Source organism: Plecotus auritus (genome assembly GCF_963455305.1).
Source record: "Plecotus auritus genome assembly, chromosome: 7".
Classification (NCBI taxonomy): Eukaryota; Metazoa; Chordata; class Mammalia; order Chiroptera; family Vespertilionidae; genus Plecotus; species Plecotus auritus.
In genome coordinates this window covers 105998279-106019572 of record NC_137774.1, presented here as the reverse complement: position 1 = coordinate 106019572, position 21294 = coordinate 105998279, and the positions used below count along the sequence as shown (strand labels likewise).

The following is a 21294-nucleotide window of genomic DNA, read 5'->3' as shown; positions in this document are numbered from 1 at the left end:
AGCACGATGTAATGCGACTTTCCCCCTAAGTCGGAACCCACTTACATAAGCACCTACGTCACTCACATGGAGCACATACACAGCAGTAATGAAGTGAAACAGTAAAAAAAATTGAAGCCCTGACCAGTTTGGCTCAATGGATAGAGCGTCAGCCTGCGGGTTGAAGGGTCCAGTCAAGGGCATGTACCTTGGTTGCGGGCACATCCCCAGTGGGGGGTGTGCAGGAGGCAGCTGATTGATGTTTCTCTCTCATTGGTGTTTCTAACTCTATCCCTCTCCCTTCCTCTCTGTAAAAGATCAATAAAATATATAATAAAAAAATTTAAAAGAAGGTAACAATTCTTGACCTTTACTTGTGGTAAATTAATAATAAAAAACATAAAGCACATATGTACATACGTCGAAATGACAAAACTTTTTTTTTTTTTTATAAATAAATGGGAGATGGTGATGTATCCATGAAACGACGTACATCGAGTTCTACGTAACCCGAGGATTGCCTGTATTTGGAATGTGGCCATCCTAAGATTCCTAAGGATTGTGAGTCTGGTTTGGCTATTTTCTTGTTTGTTTTTAGCATCAGCTCAGCATTATCACTTCTGTGCTTTTGTTCTGTATCTGGATATATAATTGAGGGTCTGAAGGTAGCTATTTAGTGAGCACACAGAGAATAGTGTATTTCAGTCACGTTATCCTATAATGGAGAATGATATCCTTAGGCAGTGGAACATATCATAACTAGGGTCATAGATGAACAGAGGGGTAGAAATAGGGTTAGTGAAGCAATATTCTTTATCTTACCACTTATCCCACTCCTGCTACTAACAAAATATCAGACATGTAGAATTAATATAATCTAATTTTTACAAACCCTGGTAACGTATTGTTTTAAAAAGTATTGATCCCAAATCTAATTAATGAAGTAACAAACTATAAACAACTTTTAAAATATTATATATTAAGTTTAAAAAAATATTTTCTTGCAGATGATGTGATATTGTATACAGGAAACCCTAAAGATTCCACAAAAAAACTATTAAAATTGCTAAATGAATTCAGTCAAGTATCTGGGTACAAAATAAATATCCAGAAATCAGTTGCATTTATATACATCAATAATGAACTATCAGAAAGGGAAACTGAGAAAACAACCCCATTTACAATTGCTTCAAAAAATACAATTCCTAGGAATAAATTTGACCAAGGATGTAAAAGACTGTACTCGGAAAATTACAAGATACTGAAGAAAGAAATTGAAGAAGATAAAAATAAGTGGCAGTCTATACTATGTTCATGGGATAGGAAGTATTAACATTGTTAAAATGTCCATACTACCCAAAACAATCTTTAGAGTCAATGCAGTTTCTATTTAAGATACCAATGACATATTTCATAGAACTAGAACAAATATTTGAAAAATATATATGGAACCACAAAAGATCCAGAATATGCACAGCAATCTTGAGAAAGATCAAAGTTGGAGGAATCATACTACCTGATAACAAACTTTACTACAAGGCCATAGTAATCAACAGCATGGTACTGGCATAAAAACAAGCAGATAGACTAATGGAACAGAATAGAGAGCCCAGAAATAAACCCACATCTTTATAGTCAGTTAATATTTGACAAAAGAGACAAGAACATACAATGGGATAAAGATAGTATAGTCTATTCAGTAAATAGTGTTGGGAAAATTGTACAGATGTGTGCAAAACACTGAAACCAGACCAACTTTTTACACCACACACAAGAAAAAATTCAAAATGGATTAAAGACTTAAATGGTATACTTGAAACCAAAAATATCCTAGAAGAAAACATAGGCAGTAAAACTCAGATATTTCTCATAGCAATATTATTTCTCATCTGTCTCCCTCAGGCAAGGGGAAACAAAGGAAAAAACAAACAAATAGGACTATGTAAATCTAAAAAAGTTTTGCACAGCAAAGGAAAACATCAACAAAATGAAAAGACAACCCATTGAATGGGAGAACATATTTGCCTAATAATATATCTGATAAGGTTTAATATCCACAATTTATAAAGAATTTATACAACTCAATACCAAAAAACCCCCCAAACAATCCAATTAAAAAATGGGTAAAGGACCTGAACAGTTTTCCAAAGAGGACATACAGGTGGCTAATAGTCATATGAAAAGATGCTCAATGTCACTAATCATCAGAGAAATACAAATTAAAACCACAATGAGATATCACCTTACACCTGTCAGAAAGGCTGTTATCAATAAATCAACAAACAAGTGTCCAGGATGTGGAGAAAAGGGAGCCCTTGTGCACTGTTGGTGGTGATGTACATTGGTACAGCCAATGTGGAAAACAGTATGTGGAAAAATTAAAAATGAAATTGCCTTATGACCCAGCAGTTCCACTTTTGGGACTATAACTAAAGAAACCTGCAACACTAATTCTAAAGAATATATGCACCCTTATATTTCAACCCTCTAAGTTTAGAGATGAGAAAATTCAGGCTCAGTGAGGTTAAGTGATTTGTTAGTTGATTATTAATTAGCATAGTCAGAGATACCTTAATTTGACACAGTGAAGGGAACATTGGATTTAAAGTGAGAATATTGATTTTAAATTCATAGACTGTGGTCAAGAATCTGAATCTTTCTGTGGAAAATTTCCCAATTTGACAAAATCCCTGCCTCTTAGGTTTATTGATAGAATTAAATAGTATCATGTCTGTAAAATGATTATTATAATTCTCACATAGTAGACACTTAATGTTAATTGAATTTGAATTTGTAATGTTGTAATTTAACATTTTGTTAGGAACATAAATTACTCAGGAAGATATTTTTAGGAATGTATTATCTTGGAAGGTAGTTGAATACTGACTTGGTGGCTTGTACAATAGTTTGTATTCAGTGTTATAGTATTCTACTTTGTAGCCAGGCTATTAGAATTGAGATTGAATTGTCTTAGCCATCGTTTTTAACAAATCATTGTTCCTTTTCTCTTAATTAGTAGAGATGATTCCCAAATGAATATGGAGGAAAAACACCATATCCTTAATTACTAGTATTTTATTGTAGGCTACTTGAACTCCCTGTGGGATTTTTCTTTTCCACCCACAGTGACCTTTCGTAGAGTATGTGCTCTGAAAGAACAAATCCACAGGGGTAGTATGGCAATGTGCCAATTATAAATGTAATTTTCTATTATATTAAACCATATTTAATTTATATCATTATTCTCAATTATAGTACTTAGTATTTACGTGGTAGCTTTCAGCTACAGGGCCTAAAACTCTTTACGAATATTGAGTCCTTTGAGGCAGGAACACTGTAATCATTCTTTTTGTTAAGAGAGGAGGAAAATGGTATTATTTAATTGTTAATGCTATAATGAGAGAAGAAATAGCCTAATAAAAATATGTTGTAATTATAAGAGGGTCTCATTTTAAATTGAGAAACGGAAAGTTCTTCATCCTCATGTGAATGATGCTCAGATTTTCACCCCTATTTTAATTTGGTTATTTGCTCTACTTTTCAACTGATTGTAATGTACATTGACTTATTTTGATGCTAAAGTACAAGCAAATATGAAAATTGTAAGCATGCATCTAGACTGGTTTGATTTAAATTTATCAAGCCTTTTTTGCTGTATATAGGTATGTAAAAGGATTTATAGATTTCTTGGCTTTGAGAGTGGATATTGGATATTCATTTATGCAAAAGTTACATAAAAGTCACCTCCTCCAATATTTTAAGTTGGCATGCTAACGACTATTTAATAATAAGACTGCTGCCACATAATAGTGTATTTATGCTTCTCTTTGATGATATACATGCCCTTTATGAATAAAGTACTACCTAATCCTATATATTTTGGCTCTTTCTTATGGGTGGTAATCTTTGGAGATGGGGAGACATTGAATAGGTTAAGATACAGAAAAATCTAAAAATACAATTAAAACTGGGGCCTAATTAGTAGTAATTCATAAAAATAGATACCCATTTCTCATAAAATTTTGCTTATGCTAAGAAGTAAACCTGTAAATTGCCTTTCTATTTGGAGGCTGAGGGAACATCTAAGTCCTTCATAATATTATATAAAATTTGCAGGTGGTTGCGAGACCTCATTGAGTCTATGTAAGTCAGTGGTTCTCAACCTTTTTAATGCCGCGACCCTTTAATACAGATCCTCATGTTGTGGTGACCCCCCAACCATAAAATTATTTTCGTTGCTACTTCATAACTGTAATTTTGCTACTGTTATGAATCGTAATGTAAATATCTGTGTTTTCCGATGGTCTTAGGCTCTACAGCAGCGGTTCTCAACCTGTGGGTCGCGACCTACAGGTTGAGAACCACTAGCAGGGTCGCCTAAGACCATCGGAAAACACAGATATTTACATTATGATTCATAACAGAATCGCTGCTGTAGAGTCTAAGACCATCAGAAAACACAGATACTTACAGTACGATTCATAACAGTAGCAAAATTACAGTTATGAAGTAGCAACGAAAATAATTTTATGGTTGGGGGTCACCACAACATGAGGAACTGTATTAAAGGGTCGCAGCATTAAAAAGGTTGAGAACCGCTGATGTAAGTGCTGCCACCTTTTCCTGAATTCTAGTCAGACTGGATGGGTGGAGCTTATCAAAGCTGTGTTTCTCAATAGTTGCAGTGGACAAACAGTAACCACTATACCTGATAGTATCACATTCAAACAATCAAGAAGATAAGATGATATATATAACATTTATTGACCACTTATTATGTGCCAGGTATTATTTTATGTACTTTTATGCTTTGTCTCATTGGACCCTTGAAATTAATAAGCAGTGAGTCGCATTTTTTATTGTCCCAGAGGGCTGAAAATTAGGTACAATTTAATAAAGTAGCCACCATGCTTTCACAGTGAGTTCTTTGCCATTGGTCTTCATTGAGGTCCATGGCTAGTCCAGTAAACCCTATTCTCATAATCTGTATAGTTTTATCTTGCTCTTAAACATTTTGTTTTGATGGCTGTGAAACTCTCTTGAGGGTAAGTGATTTATTTCAATTTCCCAGATGTGAGGAGTGAGAGCATGAGCTTGATAGAAGATTGGACTGAGAATTGTTCCTGTTTTTTTTTCTTTTCCTGTTGTGGCTAAGTGTTGAAGTACTTATGGTCCTACAGAATCAGAGAATTTCTGGTAGTAGAATAGAGTCTGTACTGGATTTTTCTAGAGAGTACTCAACTGAAGTGTGAGTAGGCAACAGGTCAGCTGAGATATTGCTTGACCTCTTAAGCCCTTGGGGCAACCAAACTGTGTTGGGGAAACTGGAGTCCCCAGTCAGTCACCTATTTTCAAGGTCTCCCATGGTTGTCATTCTTGTAGGCTCTACTTATACTGTTTTATATGGCAGGAGTTTGCCTTTATTTATATTAGCAGTATTACTCATCTATTAATTTTTCTCCATGTTAGGTTATTAAAACATAACACGTTCATTAATATAAGAAGAGTTATAAAAATTATCCTAACAAATTAAGGCTCTAAAATTTTTTAGAACAACTGTAACATTTAATTTATTATACTTTAAAAGATCTGGCTGAAGATTACCATGGTTTTCTTTCTGTTTCCCTCCCCCCCTCCATATTAATATTGTTGTAGAAAGGGTTTAGACTTTGTTACTAAGTAGTTAGGTATCCTGGGACAAAGCATTTCACCTTTCTGATCTTAGTGCTTTCATGTACAAAATAAAGGGATTGAGTTAAGTGATTTCTGTCATCCAGCTAAAAAAAATATCTCATATTACATTTTGACAGATAGATAATAGAGAATTAGGTGAATGACTTTGAGCATAGCATTACATAGTAAAAACAACACAGGCCTTGGAATTCTACTGGAGAAGCTCAAGTAGGTTACTTATCTAACAGTTTCAAATTCTGATCTGGAAATTTGGAGAATAACAGCTATGTCAGGGTTTTTCTGAGAATTAAATATGACAGAAAATGTAAAAGTGTCTATTATAGCACAGTTTTAGATCATTGATACCTTTTAAAAGAGGACTTTCCAGGTTAGAGTAGGAGAATGGAAATGCCCAGCTCTTTATAAGATCATTATTGAGTTTTTCAAAATGTGAAACTAGCTGTTAACATAAAAGGCATATGGAAGACAATTTCTTCTGTTTTATATAGTCTCTATAATATCTATGATAAATTGTTATTTGACAGCAATTGGAAGAAAATATTTAGGGGACGGTTAGGTCTATCAAAAGACTTTGCTGAAATTTGTTCTTTGGTGCTAGTGACCTTTTCCTCAAGCATTTGAACTTGAATCAGAAGAGAATACTAAGTAAGTATTCAGGCAAAATGTTGAATCAAATTTTTTTATTTTTTGAATGACTTTGAGCTAGTCATTCAACAACTATGTACATCTTTAGAGATTATGCCAATTTTAGGGGTACTAGAATATATGTAATATTTTTAACAGTTAAAGAAAAGTTATATTTAGAAATATAAAAAAAAGGGACTCTCAGAACATTTTTGAGGAAATGGTTCACTCAAACACAAATAATAAAAGACTATGAATTTGTCAGAGTTTTCTGTTAGCACCATAATGGTAGCAAATCTTTTGGTTTTTTTAATTCCTTACCTGAGGGTGTGTTTCTATTGATTTTAGAGAGAGAGGAAGGGAGAGAGAGAAATATCAATGTGAGAGAGAAACATCGATAGGTTGCCTCCCATATGCGCCCTGACCAGGGATTGAATCCACAGCCTAGGTTTGTGCCTTGACAGGGAATTGAACCTGCTACCTTTTGGTGTATGGAACAATGCTCCAACCAACTGAGCGACTAGGCCAGGGCAATGGAAGGAAATCTTAATGCAGTAGCTTCTCTTTTGAATTTGTGGCAATTCTCGTTTTTAAAGGTGGTATCTTTTTAAACTACTGAATATTTAATTATAATGTGGTTTGCATGTGACCTTGAACTGAGTATATTGGGTAATTATGCATTGCTTTATGTATACCAATTTGTTAGACATTCTTGGTGGATTAGGCATACTAGTGGTATTTGACCTTAGAATTATTTTGTTATTTTTTGTTAGGATCACAAAATTTTAACTTGTCTCTGGAGTTGGGGTAACAATTTTGGACTTATAGTGGCTGTTTGAAAAGTTAATAAAGCTCTACAATAAAAAATATCACCAAATAAAAAGCTGTACACTTTATAGAAATCCTATCCCTTTAATTATAACAAATGGGAGAAACTTTGAATGTTTGATGAATGTAAAACTTTAGCTAGAGTTATAAATATTCCTTCTCAAGTTTAAAATTAAAAAGTTGATAGATTACAAGATGGCTGTGGAATAGGTGGAAGCTACACTCATCTCCTCTGGAGCCAAACTGGATTTACAACTAAATTATAGAGAAAGTATCTTGAATAACCAACTGAATTATAGCTGAACAGGAATATTGTAACCATGGATTTACAGAAGCCACATAGAGACTAGTAGGAAGGGCAGAGATGTGGAGAGGGTTGGCCCCTGTACCCATGTGCATGGCTGAGAAGCCAGAGGGATATGTTGGCTGCAAAAAAGTACCACTTGAGGACTGTAGGACAGAGGTCGGCAAACTCATTAGTCAACAGAGCCAAATATCAACAGTACAATGATTGAAATTTCTTTTGAGAGCCAAATTTTTTAAACTTAGACTTCTTCTAACGTCACTTCTTCAAAATAGACTCGCCCAGGCCGTGGTATTTTGTGGAAGAGCTACACTCAAGGGGGCAAAGAGCTGGATGTGGCTCAGAAGCCGCAGTTTGCTGACCATGGCTGTAGGATCTCAACCCCATACTGCGATCCTCAAACCAGAGCACTAGAGCTGGGAAGAGGAGCCTGTATAGCATCTAGCAGTGAAAATCAATGGGGACTCTGCCACCTGGAAGAGGAGGGAACCTGCTAGAAACCCAAGTGCTCTCTTAAATGGTCAAAGCACAGGATCTTGCTCTCAGACACTCACCCAGGGCTCCGGGAGAAGGAAGGCGACTCATGGCATATGGGAGTCATAAGCTGAAGATCTGGGTGGCGTGGCCCTGAGGAGAGATCTGGAGGGTCAGCCACGGAGGTCCCTATGCTGAGTTCCTATCCCACACTACCCTCAGGCACCATCTTCCCAGGACTGAGCACTCTTATTCTTACAGCACCAGCCTGGGAGTGTATGAACCTGGTCCTTCACCCACTGACAACACCACCTGCCAAGCTCAAGTCCTGCAGAAAGGTCTGTTGGCTGCACCCAACAGGGATCTTTGGTACAGAAACCTGTATGGCTTTATTAACCAACTAGAGGCCCACTGCATGAAATTCATGCACGGGGGTGTGTGTCCCTCAGCCCAGCCTGCACCCTCTCCAATCTGGGACATCCCTCTCACAATCTAGGACTGCTGGCTCCCAACTGCTCACCTGCCTGCCTTCCTGATTGCCCCTAACAGCTTCTGCCTGCCAGCCTGATCACCCCCTAACCACTTCCCTGCCAGCCTGATTGATGCCTAACTGCTCCCCTGCCAGCCTGTTTGCCCCTAACTGCCCTCCCCTGCAGGCCTGGTCACCCCTAACTGCCCTCCCCTGCAGGCCTGGTCACCCCTAACTGCCCTCCCCTGCAGGCCTGGTCCCTCCCAACTGCCCTCCCCTGCTGGCCTGATCTCCCACAACTGCCTTCCCTTATAGACCTGGTCCCTCCCAACAGCCCTCCCCTGCTGGCCATCTTGTGGTGGCCATCTTGTGTCCAGATGGGGGCAGACATCTTTGACCACAGGGGGGCAGCCATCTTGTGTGTTGGAGTGACAGTCAAGTTGCATATTATTCTTTTACTGAGGCCCGGTGCACGAAATTCATGCACGGGGGAGGGGGTGTCCCTCAGCCCAGCCTGCACCCTCTCCAATGTCGGACATCCCTCTCACAATCCAGGACTGCTGGCTCCCAACTGCTCGCCTGCCTGCCTTCCTGATTGCCCCTAACCGCTTCTGCCTGCCAGCCTGATCACCCCCTAACCACTTCCCTGCCAGCCTGATTGATGCCTAACTGCTCCCCTGCCAGCCTGTTTGCCCCTAACTGCCCTCCCCTGCAGGCCTGGTCACCCCTAACTGCCTTCCCCTGCAGGCCTGGTCACCCCTAACTGCCCTCCCCTGCAGGCCTTGTCCCCCCCAACTGCTCTCCCCTGCAGGCCTGGGTCCCTCCCAACTGCCTTTCCCTGCAGGCCTGGTTGCCCCCAACTTCCCTCCTTTGCTGGCTTGGTCACCCATAACTGCCCTCCCCTGCTGGCCTGATTGCCCACAACTGCCTTCCCTTGCAGGCCTGGTCCCTCCCAACTGCCCTCCCCTGCTGGCCATCTTGTGGTGGCCCTCTTGTGTCCACATGGGGGCAGGATCTTTGACCACATGGGGCCAGCCATCTTGTGTGTTGGAGTGATGGTCAAGATGCATATTACTCTTTTATTAGATAGGATAGAGGCCTGGTGCATGGGTGGGGGCCAGCTGGTTTGCCCTGAAGGGTGTCCCGGATCAGGGTGGGGGTTCCCTTGGGGCATGGGGCGGCCTGGGCGAGGGGCCTGTGGTGGTTTGCAGGCCGGCCATGCCCCCTGGCAACCCAAGTGGAGGCCCTGGTATCTGGGGTTTATTTATCTTCTACAATTGAAACTTTGTAGCCTGTAGCAGAGCCAAGCCTTCTGTTTGCTCCATGGCGGCAGCCATTTTTTTTGGATTTATGTATCTTCTATAATTGAAACTTTGTAGTCTTAAACGGAGGCCAAGGCAGGCCAGGGCTGCGGAAGCTTGGCTTCCTCCATCGCCGGGGGCAACTCAAGCCTCCTGCTCTTTCCAGCTCTGTGGCTGCCACCATTTTTGTTGGGATTTATTTATCTTCTATAATTGAAACTTTGTAGCCTTGAGTGGAGGCCTGGGCCAGCCAGGGCAGGCGGAAAGCTTGGCTTCCTCCATTGCCGGGGAAACCCAAGCCTCCTGCTCTCTCCGTGGCTGCAGTCATCTTGGTTGGGTTAATTTGCATACTTGCTCCTGATTGGCTGGTGCGGGTGGCTTGTGGGTGTAGTGGAGGTACGGTCAATTTGCATATTACTCTTTTATTAGATAGGATGTCACCCCGATAAATTCAATACAAAATAAGAAATAAAATTTAAAACATTAAATTAAAAATGTATGAATCACCAGATAAGAGTTTTAATTATTATGGGAAAATGTATAGAAAATTAGGGAGGTTTTAGGCATCCTAATTTAACATTTGTAATGTAGATATGAAAAACTAATTGAAGTATCTTCAGATTTTCAATTTTTAACCAGTTACTTTAGGAATACATCTACTTACCAAAAATAGTCACTGACTTTATTCTTAAATATTTGGACTGAGTTCTGTAGAAATTTCCTCTGCAATAGTTTTATCAGCATGCAGAATCAATAATTTCATTATAAAGTCAGCATGATATTTGGACCTTCTAAAAGCAGTTCATGAAATTTGCTTACTGCAATTTTATCCAAATGTGTAAGTGACCTTGAAAACATTAAAAAAATAATAATACCAGTCACAGTGGGGTCTTGGGAAACAAGTGTCAGTAAACTGAACCTGATTTGAAATTACAGTTGTCACTTGGTCAAGAAAAGCGTTTAACGTGGCATTTACCTCAGTTGAAAATAACAAGCAAATAACTGGATTTTTAAAACATTATTGATGAGTTTGCTTTCATTAAAGCCAGGTAAGTAAAATTATAACAAGTTCTATTGTTGATATAAGTAAATGTTTAAACTTAAAGTGTTGTGAGTTTTAAATTTTCAATGTATGTTCTGAAAAATATTAACCACTAAAATACACATGAAACATGTGAATAGGGGCACCCATTTTTCCTTTTGCCTCCAGTTCCAGGCACTGATAAGAGCTTTATAATAATGTATTTCCATTTCTCTTCTCCAGGCCTTTTGCTGTTGTTTTCATACATTTGTCTTACATATTTTATAAATTCCACACTATATCATTATTTTTGTTTAAACAGATAATTATCACTTAAAGAGATAAAATTAAAGTCTCAAGTCAGTTGGCTTAAACTATGGAGAGTTATCTGGGTGGGCCTGGCCCGATGAGGTATGATCTTTAAAAGCAAAAAGTATTCCCTGGATGGTAGCAGAAGAAAAAGTGAGAAAGATTCAAAATGTGCAAAGGACTCCATATGCTTCTGGTTTGAAGATGGAGAAATTGGTGAGAAAGAATGAGGGCAACCCCTAGGAACAGAGTGTGGCTCATGGTTGACAGCAAGGAAACAGATCAGAGGCAAGAATCAGAATCTACCACCAACCTGCTTTGAAGCAGCTCTTTCCCAGAGCCTCCTTATAAGAGCCCAGCCTGACTGACACCTGATTGTACCCCTGTGAGTCCCAAAGCAGAGAGGCCAGCTAGGCCTCTCGGAACTCCTGACTAATAATTGGATGTTGTTGTAAGGCACCAAGTTTGTGGTAATTGTTTATGTAGCAGTTAAAAACTAATATACTTTATAAGACCTTTTGTTAATCTGAACATTTCTATGAAGTTCTGTTAGATCTTTCTATAGTCTTAACATATGTTCTTAAGTGTGGGAACCCTTTCACGTCCCGCGTGGTTCAGGGTTCCGGTTCAGGGTTCCGGTTCAGGGTTCGGGTTCTGGAGAAGGCCGCACACAAATGAAAAGAGACTTGGAAAAGTATTAATTTGGAAATATTGGGGGCCAGGCGGGAGCCCAACTCTAGTGGAAGGACTACCCCTTGCTCTGGCCTTGCCATCCCTTTTATTGAGACTATGGGATACGCCCATAACCTTTAGGCAGGAAATTCCAATAACAGAAATTTACATAGGAGAAACAGAGGTGGAGGCTGCTTTAGCTAACAATGTTTCAACTAAACAGTGAGTGATTAAAACATTTAAGGTTGTTGACCAGCCTTCCCAGTTTCCTGTCCACATCTTTCTATTAGTGGTAGAATGATTGGTTTCCGGCACTTAAGATCTTAGAATTTGATTTTTACCTGGAAGCCACTTATTATTTGAGAATAATTTGTCATCTGGAGGTGCTTGTTACTTCACATTGTTATTGTTTAACCCAGCAAGTCCTTAGTTTTTGAGATTTAATAGTCGTTCTTTAGCTCATCTGTTTCCTCTCATATGTTATCTTATGCAGCCAGAAGAAGCCCAGTGACACTTTCGGTCAATGATTTCATTAGGAACGTTTTCTATTTAAAATTTTTCTGCCGGTATCAGTGTTTCCAAGTGTCCTCCCAAAATAAAACAAGGATCTCCTTTCCTGCAGCTTCCAATCACATTTCCTTACTTTCTTTTAACCCATCACCAACAACTCCTTCCTGGGCCTTATAGGCTTCTATTAACACTATCCTCAATGCCCTTTAGGGTTTTAACTAATAGTCTACACCTAGTTCTAATGCCAATGGCATCTAAACTCTAAGAATGAGCATCCTAAGACAGAAGTGCATGACAGTTTTATGACCTAGCCTCGGAAGCCACACAGCATACTTTCTGTTGTTTTCTATTGGGTGAAGCAATCACAAAGGTCTGCCAGGTTCAAGGGGGAGGGATCTTGACCCCACTTCTCTATGGAGAAATGTTAAATTCATATTGTAAGAGGGGTGTGTGGGATAAAAGATATTATCTATACTTGGAGAATTAAATATGCCACAATCTTCAACATTTTGGCTTGTATTTTAAAATTGCATTTTGTCTGATTTGTAATCCCTTTCAAAGTATAATGCTGCTAACCTGTAACCCATTTCACAGTTACAGATTCATAGGAAAATTTATAGTTTTATTTATAAGTAGAGGCCCGATGCACGAAAATTCATGCAAGAGTAGGCCTTCCTTCCCCTGGCTGCTGGCACCGGCTTCCCTCCGGCACCCGGGACCTGGGCTTCGCTCTGGCCGCTGCTGGCAGGCACCCAGGACCCAAGCTGCTTCCCTCCGGCCCCCATCTGCAGGCGCTTGGGACCGGGGCTGCTTCACTCTGGCCCGGCTTCGTCCGGAAGGACATCTGGAATGATGCCCGGAAGGATGTTTGGTCTAATTACCATATTACCCTTTTATTATTATAGATAGATAGTCTTATAATATATCCAGTACTAACATCTGCTGACTGGTACATTCTAAATTTAGGTGAAGTTGTTATGTGCTAATTCAAGCTGAATTTTTTCTTTTTTCTTATTTAATGTGTTTACAGTTTTATTATTATGTTTTTTAAAATTTATTTTTAGAGAGAGAGGAAGGGAGAGGGAGAGAGAGAGAGAAACGTCTATGTGAGAGAGAAACATCTATCAGTCGCCTCCCACACCCACCTCTACCCAGGATCAAGCCCACAACCTGGGCACATGACCTGAACAGGAATCGAACTGGCGACCTTTTGGTGCACAGAATGACACTCAACCACTGAGCCACAATGGCCAGGGCAAATGAGTTTACACTTTTAAAGAAAAGTGTTCTCTTAACTGAATCAATCTGTAACTCTTTTATGCTTTGTGTTATAGATTGCAAAACCTGTAGCAGTAGAATATGAAAAAATGGACAAATACGAGTTACATTAGTAATGATTTTTCAGCATTTATTTTATAGTGGTATCTTTTCTTAAAAGAGAAAGTTCTAATGGAAGCTAGGTAGTATAGCATATTGTCATCTTGTGTATACATGTCTCTCACCACATATATCAAGTTGATAGTCAGCTGGGATACAGTACTGAAGCCTTGAGAGAGGTCAGATCTTGTGGGCTCTCTGTTTTGGTATTTCTCTGGCAGAAAGGAACTAGGTCTTCTGCTTTCAGCTATAGTGAGGCCAGGAGGGAATTCTACTTAAATGTTTCCCATCACAGTAAAATTTTGATTTCTGAAGAGCAACTAGATAAATGATGGAGGAATAATATTTTATCAGGACTTTTTGAATTGCTATTGAACACACATCTTAACTATTACTGCCCCTAATGAGAGACAGTGGCAGTTCATTTCATAATATGGTACCTGCTAGATTTTATTGAATGGCTAAGCAAAAAGGAAATCCTTTTTTTCTCTCTTAAACAGGCTAACAGATTAAATCAGTGTTGCTTTGATTACATGCATTGAACAAAATCTCAGCACAGCATATCATTTTAAAGAAAAAAATTATTATAAAGTGCTTATGAATCTGGACATATTTAGTTCTTTGTCTGACCTGTGGTCTCACTTATTCACATCTCTTTCACATGCTAAATTATGTATATACAGAAAAGTACAGAAAACACAGATCAGTTAATCACAAAACCAATATCTGTGTAATTACCACCCAGCTCAAGATGTAAAATATTACCAGAATGCCAGAAGTCTCCATGGCTTCTTCTAAATAACTTTCCCTTCTCTTCCCTCTCATGTAATCTGCTTTCTATGGTAATATTTTCTTGTTTTTCTTATATTTTTACCCCAAGTCTTACATTGCTAAGCACTACATTTTAGTTTTCACTTTTATTTTTAACCACATTTTAAAAGGAATCCTATTGATTATGTACTTATATTTCTGGTTTCTTCAAAATTTTATTTGTGACATTCATCCTTGTTATGTTTAGCTATAGTTTGTCTATTTTTATGGCTCTGTAGTATTTTATTATATAATCAGATCACATTTTATTTATTCATAATAATGTTGATAGGCATTGGGATTGTTTCCAGTTTTTAACTAATATGAGCACATTCTTATACATGCCTCTTGCTACAGATGATCACCTATTCCTATTGGGTGTCTGCCTGAGAGTGGAATTACTGGGTATCACATTATGCCAAATGCCACGCTTAAATCATTTTGAGATGTGCCTCTTTCTCTAGACTTACTTTGGGTGTGTCAGACTGCTGTGAGGCAATTCCTTTAAGGCTGTAAAAGGCCTTTTATTTAAATGAGAAGGTCTAACAGGCTCCTCCATATTTCTTTTAGTGGCATTAACTAAGAGTTTTCATATTCTCCCTTGATTTGATCTAAGGTCCCAGAATCTATTCTATATATATAAAAGGCTAAGCGACCGTCCGACCAGCCGGTAGGTATGATGCGCACTGACCACCAGGGGGCAGATGCTCAATGCAGGAGCTGCCGAGCTGCGGTGACTTGGCAGCAACGGTTCTCGGTTGATGTACCCCGGAACCAGAGAGGAGGGAGCCCGATTCCTTGTGGGGCTGCACGATTTCCCCTTTGTCTGTGGGTTATGTTGTTGCTGGGGCACTGTCAGCCCGAATCTGGTTTACTGCTGAGCTGCAGTGACTGCAGACGCCCTTTGAGCCAGGATGCCACCCCAGGTATGGCTGGCTGGGGAGGAACCACGGGAGGTTGGCTCCAGGGTGTGTCCAGCCGTCTCTCCCAGTCCCGCCCTGCCGGCCACCTTCTAATTAATTTCCTTTCAATGTGCACGAATCCATACACCGGCCACTAGTATATTATATTTGGAGAATGTTTTGCCAGCTGAAAGACTGGAAATGAGAAGCAGTTATATATTTCAACCCAGCAAGTCCTGGCCCCTCTTAATTCCTACTACATTTTACTTGTAAACTAATAATTAGTTTTTCATTAGCTCTTCTTTTTCATGCCATATTACCTTATCACAGACTAGAGGCCTGGTGCACGAAATTTGTGCATGGGGGAAGAGGGTGTGTCCCTCAGCTCGGCCTACGCCCTCTCACAATTTGGGACCCCTTGGGTAGGGTCCCTAGGCCTGGCCTGCGATCAGGGCCTATTGGGGCTTTCCTTCCCCTGGCTGCCAGCAGCTGGCCCCACCCTCACCGCTGCCACTGCTTACCGTCTGTGTTGCGCTGCACCCCCGCCTCTTGCCGCCACCAGTCTCCTCCCTCTGCTGGTGACAGGCATGGGGTGCAATCGCTTGGCTGGCCTGGGCCTCCCTCAGCAGGGCGATTGCTGGCTGGCCCCGCACACCCGCCACAGCATCGCTGGCCGGTGGCCTGGGCCTCCCTCTCTGGGGCGATCGATCGCGGGGCCCCCAGATCCATCGCCCTGCACAGGGAGGCCCCACCCATCCACCACAGCACATCCAGCCAGGTGGCCTGAGCCTCCTGTGGCCGCCAGCTGGGTAGCCTGGGCCTCCCTCTTTGGGGTGATTGATTGTGGGGTTCCATGATCGATTGCCCAGCAGATGGAGGCCCTGCCCACCTGGCTGGGGCTCCACGATGGATTGCTGCGCAAAGGATGGCCTGGGCCTCCCTCTGCGGGGTGATCGTGGAGCCCCCCATTGATCGCCCCTCTGGCTGGTGGCCTGGGCCTCCCTCTTTGGGGTGATTGATCGCGAAGCCCCCCCATTGATTGCCCCGCAGAGGGTAGCCTGGGCCTCCCTCTGCTGGGCGATTGTGGGGCAATGGTGGGCTTCCTGACCAATCCCATTGCACCTGCCTTGGCTGGCCTGGTGCCAGTGTAGGTCATAGCGTGGTTGTCCAGAAGGTTGTCCAGACGTTCGTTCTGCTGTTCGATCGTTTGGTCGATTTGTACATTATGCTTTTATTATTATAGATAGGTAGGAACAACCAGCTGACTGTCAGTATTTATCTAGAGATCTCAGGCAAATCCAAATGGTTATTAAGTAATTTTTTCATCTTCTGAGTTATAGTTGACAGCATAATTTTGTCATTTGCTTTGTTATTACAAAACACACAGTTCCTGTTTTTTCAGCCTCCAATGAAAAATTTCTTACCCTTTTACAGCTTTTCCAAACTATTTGCTCATCGTTTTTCAAGTCTTAGGCCATTGGTTCCAAAGCCAATACCACATATTTTATTTTTAAAATGACAGTTTCTCACTTCTGGTACTATCAGTTAGCTATTGCTATGTAACAAACCACTCCAAAATTCAGTGGTTTAAAACAGTAAGCATTTATTCTTCTTCATGAGTCTGTTAGTGGGTAAAGTAGTTTACTGGCTGGGCTGGTCTGGTCTGATCTCAGCTGAGTTTGCTCATGTGTTAGCAGTTTCCTGGGGCAGGCTCGCTTAGGATGGTTTTATTCACTGTGGCTCTGGGGTGACTGGGCTTCATATTTCTTACCATTTTGTAGGTCAGCCTAGGCTTGTTCACTTGGTTCAGAGGGAGCATGAAATGACACAGGCTTCTTTAGGCTGAGGTGCAGAACTGGCACACTGTTGTTTTCACCACATTCTGTTGGCCAAAGTAAGTCAAAGAACAGGCCAGATTCAAGGAGTACAGAAATAGCTCCTAATTATTGATGGAAGATGCTACTGAGTCATTTCAGAGGTAATGTCTTTAATAAAAGGTGGAGAATTGAAGTCACTTTTACCTTCTATTAAAAAAATACATATATACCTGTATTATGTATACATTTAATTTTAAAGCAGTTGTATATTTTACACACACTAAGTATATAAAAGTTGTGATTGTTTCACGTTGTTACCAGAACTTAGTAATGTCTTTTTAGTTTTAGCCATTTTGATGAGTGTCCAGTGGTATTTTATTGTAGTTTTAATATTTATTTTTAATTGCTAATAAGATGGATTACTTTACCTTAAAAAAAAAAAAAAGACCATTTAAATATTTACTGTTGTTAAGGAGGAAGTCAGGAATGCCTCCAAAGGCCAAGTTTCTCAAAAGGGCTGCTCCTGGATCCTGAACTACAAATCATTACTTTGTTGTTAGCCTGTGAGAGCCTACATGACCCCAGTGCCTTCAAACAAATATGTTTTCATCTTTGTTTTTAGTTATTGTCAAGTTTTTCTAATTGATCTTTAGTAGGAGAGTTTGTGTTAGTCTGCTATTCCTGGAAGTGGAATAACTTATTCCTATGTTTGTAGTTTTGATTTTCATGAATCTGACAGATTTAGGGATATACATTTAAAGCTTTAAGGATTAATGTACGTTATGAAAAGACTTTTGTAAATGAAGTGTCATTTATTATGCAGACAGTGTTGTTTTTCCTGAGGTCTGACTAATTTGTTGGCAAACAAATTTGTTGTGTTTGACAGGTAACAGGTGCTAACATCTTTGCAATCTTGTCACAGGGAATAGAGGGTCTAGGTCACCATGTTCATTAATTAAGTTCAGGAAATTTTATTTCTCTTGTGGCTAATCATTTACATGAATTTTTCATCTGTGCTTTTAATCTCCCTGCTTCTACCTTTGTTCTCTGTAGCTTACACAATAGTCATAAGTTTTAGACATAATTCAGATTATGTTATTTCTCTGCTCAGTATACTTTAAGGGTTTTGGTTTCCCTTATAATTCAAACTAAAACCCAAAGGCCTTAACATAGCATATGAGATCCTACGAGATATAAAACCTGTGTTGCCTGTTTAACTCATCTGTTACCTGACCCCACCCTCCACCCCCACCAAGCTCCCACCTTCCCCGACTCACTCTTCTTTAACCATGGAAGTCACCTTGTTATTCCTGGAAACATGCTTCTGCTTCATGGCCTTTGTATCCTCTTCTAGAATGCATCTTCCCTTCATATCCACATGAATTGCTATTTTTTCTCCATTAGGTCAAATAACACATCAAAGAGAAGCTTTCCCTGAATACATTATAAATAACTGCCACAAACACCTGTGACTTCTTATCCGTCTTATTTTTCTCCAGAGAAATATCATCCTTTAACATACTACATATTAGTATGTTTATTTGTTTAATTTTTGTTTTCCTCTCCTAGAATGTAAACTCCATGAGAATGGGATATGCCTAAAACAGTTCCTGGCAAATGGTAGACCTTCAATTGTTATTATATTTTTAAAGAACGGGTCTGTGGCTACTGCAGTATTTTTATTTCACACTTACTGACTGTTCTAAAATGCTGAACTAAATAGCTAAGTTGAACAACAGTAGAACATAGGAACTTTTACCAGCACGCAGGACTGAGACCTTTCTGACATAGTAGAAGAACAGCTCTGAGCCCTGAGCATGACTGGCCATGGTGATCATGTTACAGAGTTCTCTTCATGCAGTGACAACGATTTTAAAAACTAATAAACCCCAAATTAGGAATAGATTATAGAGGGAAGAAGTTTTTTTCTAGATTTTAATCTTTATAAGGATTTAAAAATAATACATGATTTTAATTAAGTATTGATTAGAAAACTGGCTGTATAGACAAATATATTATTGAATAAAATGTCTATTTTAATGGAAATACTCGAATTTGGCATTTTGACAAATCCAACATGTTGACTGTTAATAAATGGATTTGGGAATAAATATAAGGTTTAATAAATTTAATACTTAAAATAGTGATATCAAAATTATAGAGGATAGTTTTCTAATTCTCTGTTCTTGTACCTTATTTCCCTTGTCCTTCCACCAATACAAAAATCTCAGAATGAGGTGGTAGATATCAGTTGTATTTTTTTAAAATATATTTTTATTGATTTCAGAGAGGAAGTGAGAGGGAGAGAGAGATAGAAACATCCATGATGAGAATCATTGATTGGCTGCCTCCTGCACGCCCCTCACTGGGGATCGAGCCCGCAACCCTGGGCATGTGCCCTTGACTGGAATCGAACCCGGGACCCCTTGGTCCATAGGCCAACGCTCCATCCACTGAGCCAAACCAGCCAGGGCTGTCAGTTGTATTTTTATGAGTTATACCAATACTTTTTGTGTTCTTTGTTACATAATCTATTTGAGTACCAGTGGTCCAAAGGAAGACCATAATAATCATTGCTAGATTAGGGCTAAATATATATCTCAGAGACAACAGCTGCTGTCTACTGACTGTTTAGTGTGTGCCAGAGCCTAAAATATGTTATCTAATTTATTCTTCACAATAGCTCTGTGAAATAGTATTTATTATCTCCATTCTATAAATGAAGAAACTGAGCAAAACCATGTGTCTAGTGAGTAACTTGAACACAAGTCTGTTTGACTCCAATGTAATAAAGCATTCAAAGAATAACTCTCCTGATTTAGAGATAAAATTATTTCAGCACTTGATTTTCTATGTAAAATGGAAAAAAAAAAAAAAAAAGCCAGGAATGAGGATCTGACATGTGGACAACATACTTATGCTAAACCATTATTTTTATTTTATTTTTTAATTTTTAAAAATTAATTTTAGAGAAACATCTATCAGTTGCCTCCTATACGCACCCCGACAGGGGATCGAACCCGCAACCTAGGTATATGCTCTGACCAGGAATCAAATCCACCACCTTTTGGTATATAGGACATTGCTCCAACTAACCGAAGCACACCAGCCAGGGCCTAAGCAATTATTTATATCAATTTCAATTGTGGAGGAAAGTAAAAAATCAAATTTTGCATTAGAATAATAAAACTTGAAGATGCTGATCAAATTATATATTTAATATCTTATGCAAATGCAATTTATACATATTTCTGTTAATAAAAAGTATACTTTTAATAAAGTATGAACATTTGTTTAAAACCTATTATCTGCCAACCTCTGGGATAGGTGCTGAGTGGATGAAAATGGGTATTAAGGTTTCCTCATCCGGACAGACTCACAGTGATGTGAGAAAAAAGGCTTTGAAACAATGCAATTAATTGGTGCCTGACATACTATATACTTATAAATGGTATTAAATTATGGAGGTTTATTCAAAGTGTAGTGTGAGCACACAGATGTGTTTGATTAATCTTATCTAGATCCATAGGGAAGGCTCCACAAAGGAGTACACATTTGAATTAGGTCTTAAAAAGTACGTGAGATAAAGGAATGGATAGCCTGAGTAAGGGGAAGAGTTTATGCAATGACTAAAATCAGTAAGTAGATTGCCCAGAAAAATACTTAATTTACCTCCTTTGTAGCATTGTTTTATAGTTAGAAAGCATTTCATTTACAATATGAATAGATTGTTCCAATAACTATATTTTGATCTAAAAGGAAGTGAGTGACAAAATTGAGAATATTTATTTTTGTTTTTATCTTTGGGCAATAGCAATATATAACCTAACCTTAACCATGTAAAGTGTAGATCAATCAGGATACTATATAATCCTTAAAAGAGAGATTTTTCCAAGTATTTTGGCCTAAAAGAGTTATTGCATAAAACCATGAACTTTATTTCCAAGGAATGAATTACAGAGGTTAGTTTCAAGTGCAATTGGACAGCAAACAGTAGATTGCTTTCTGTCTATTTGCCTCTCCCTAGACTATTGATCCCATCATCTTCTAAGTAAATAGACTAAATTAGAAATACAGATATGGAAGATACTGTAGTGAGTATTTAGATATACGTGTCTCAGAATTATGAATTTTGATGCCAGTCACTGTCTTGAGGACAAACTATGAATTTGAAAATGTAAATTTATTCTGAAAACTTAGCTC

At 39.2% G+C, this 21294-nt stretch overlaps 1 protein-coding gene across 5 annotated transcripts in view; it reads left to right on the top strand.

Annotated features, from left to right (window-relative positions):
- COMMD10 (COMM domain containing 10) overlaps positions 1–21294 on the top strand; it is a 175300-nt gene that overhangs the window by 44217 nt on the left and 109789 nt on the right. Inside the window, exon 6 of one of the 5 annotated variants that reach the window (XR_013961114.1) lies at positions 8165–8241. The exons of 3 other annotated variants lie outside the window; for them this stretch is intronic. Coding sequence is in view for 1 of the 2 variants with exons in the window: in XM_080678527.1 (XP_080534653.1) it covers positions 445–462 (18 nt within the window). In the remaining variant the exon portion in view is untranslated. Of the gene's footprint in view, positions 1–444; positions 1752–8164; positions 8242–21294 lie in introns of those variants that run through there. One more of the 5 variants, XM_080678527.1, reaches the window with a different exon arrangement.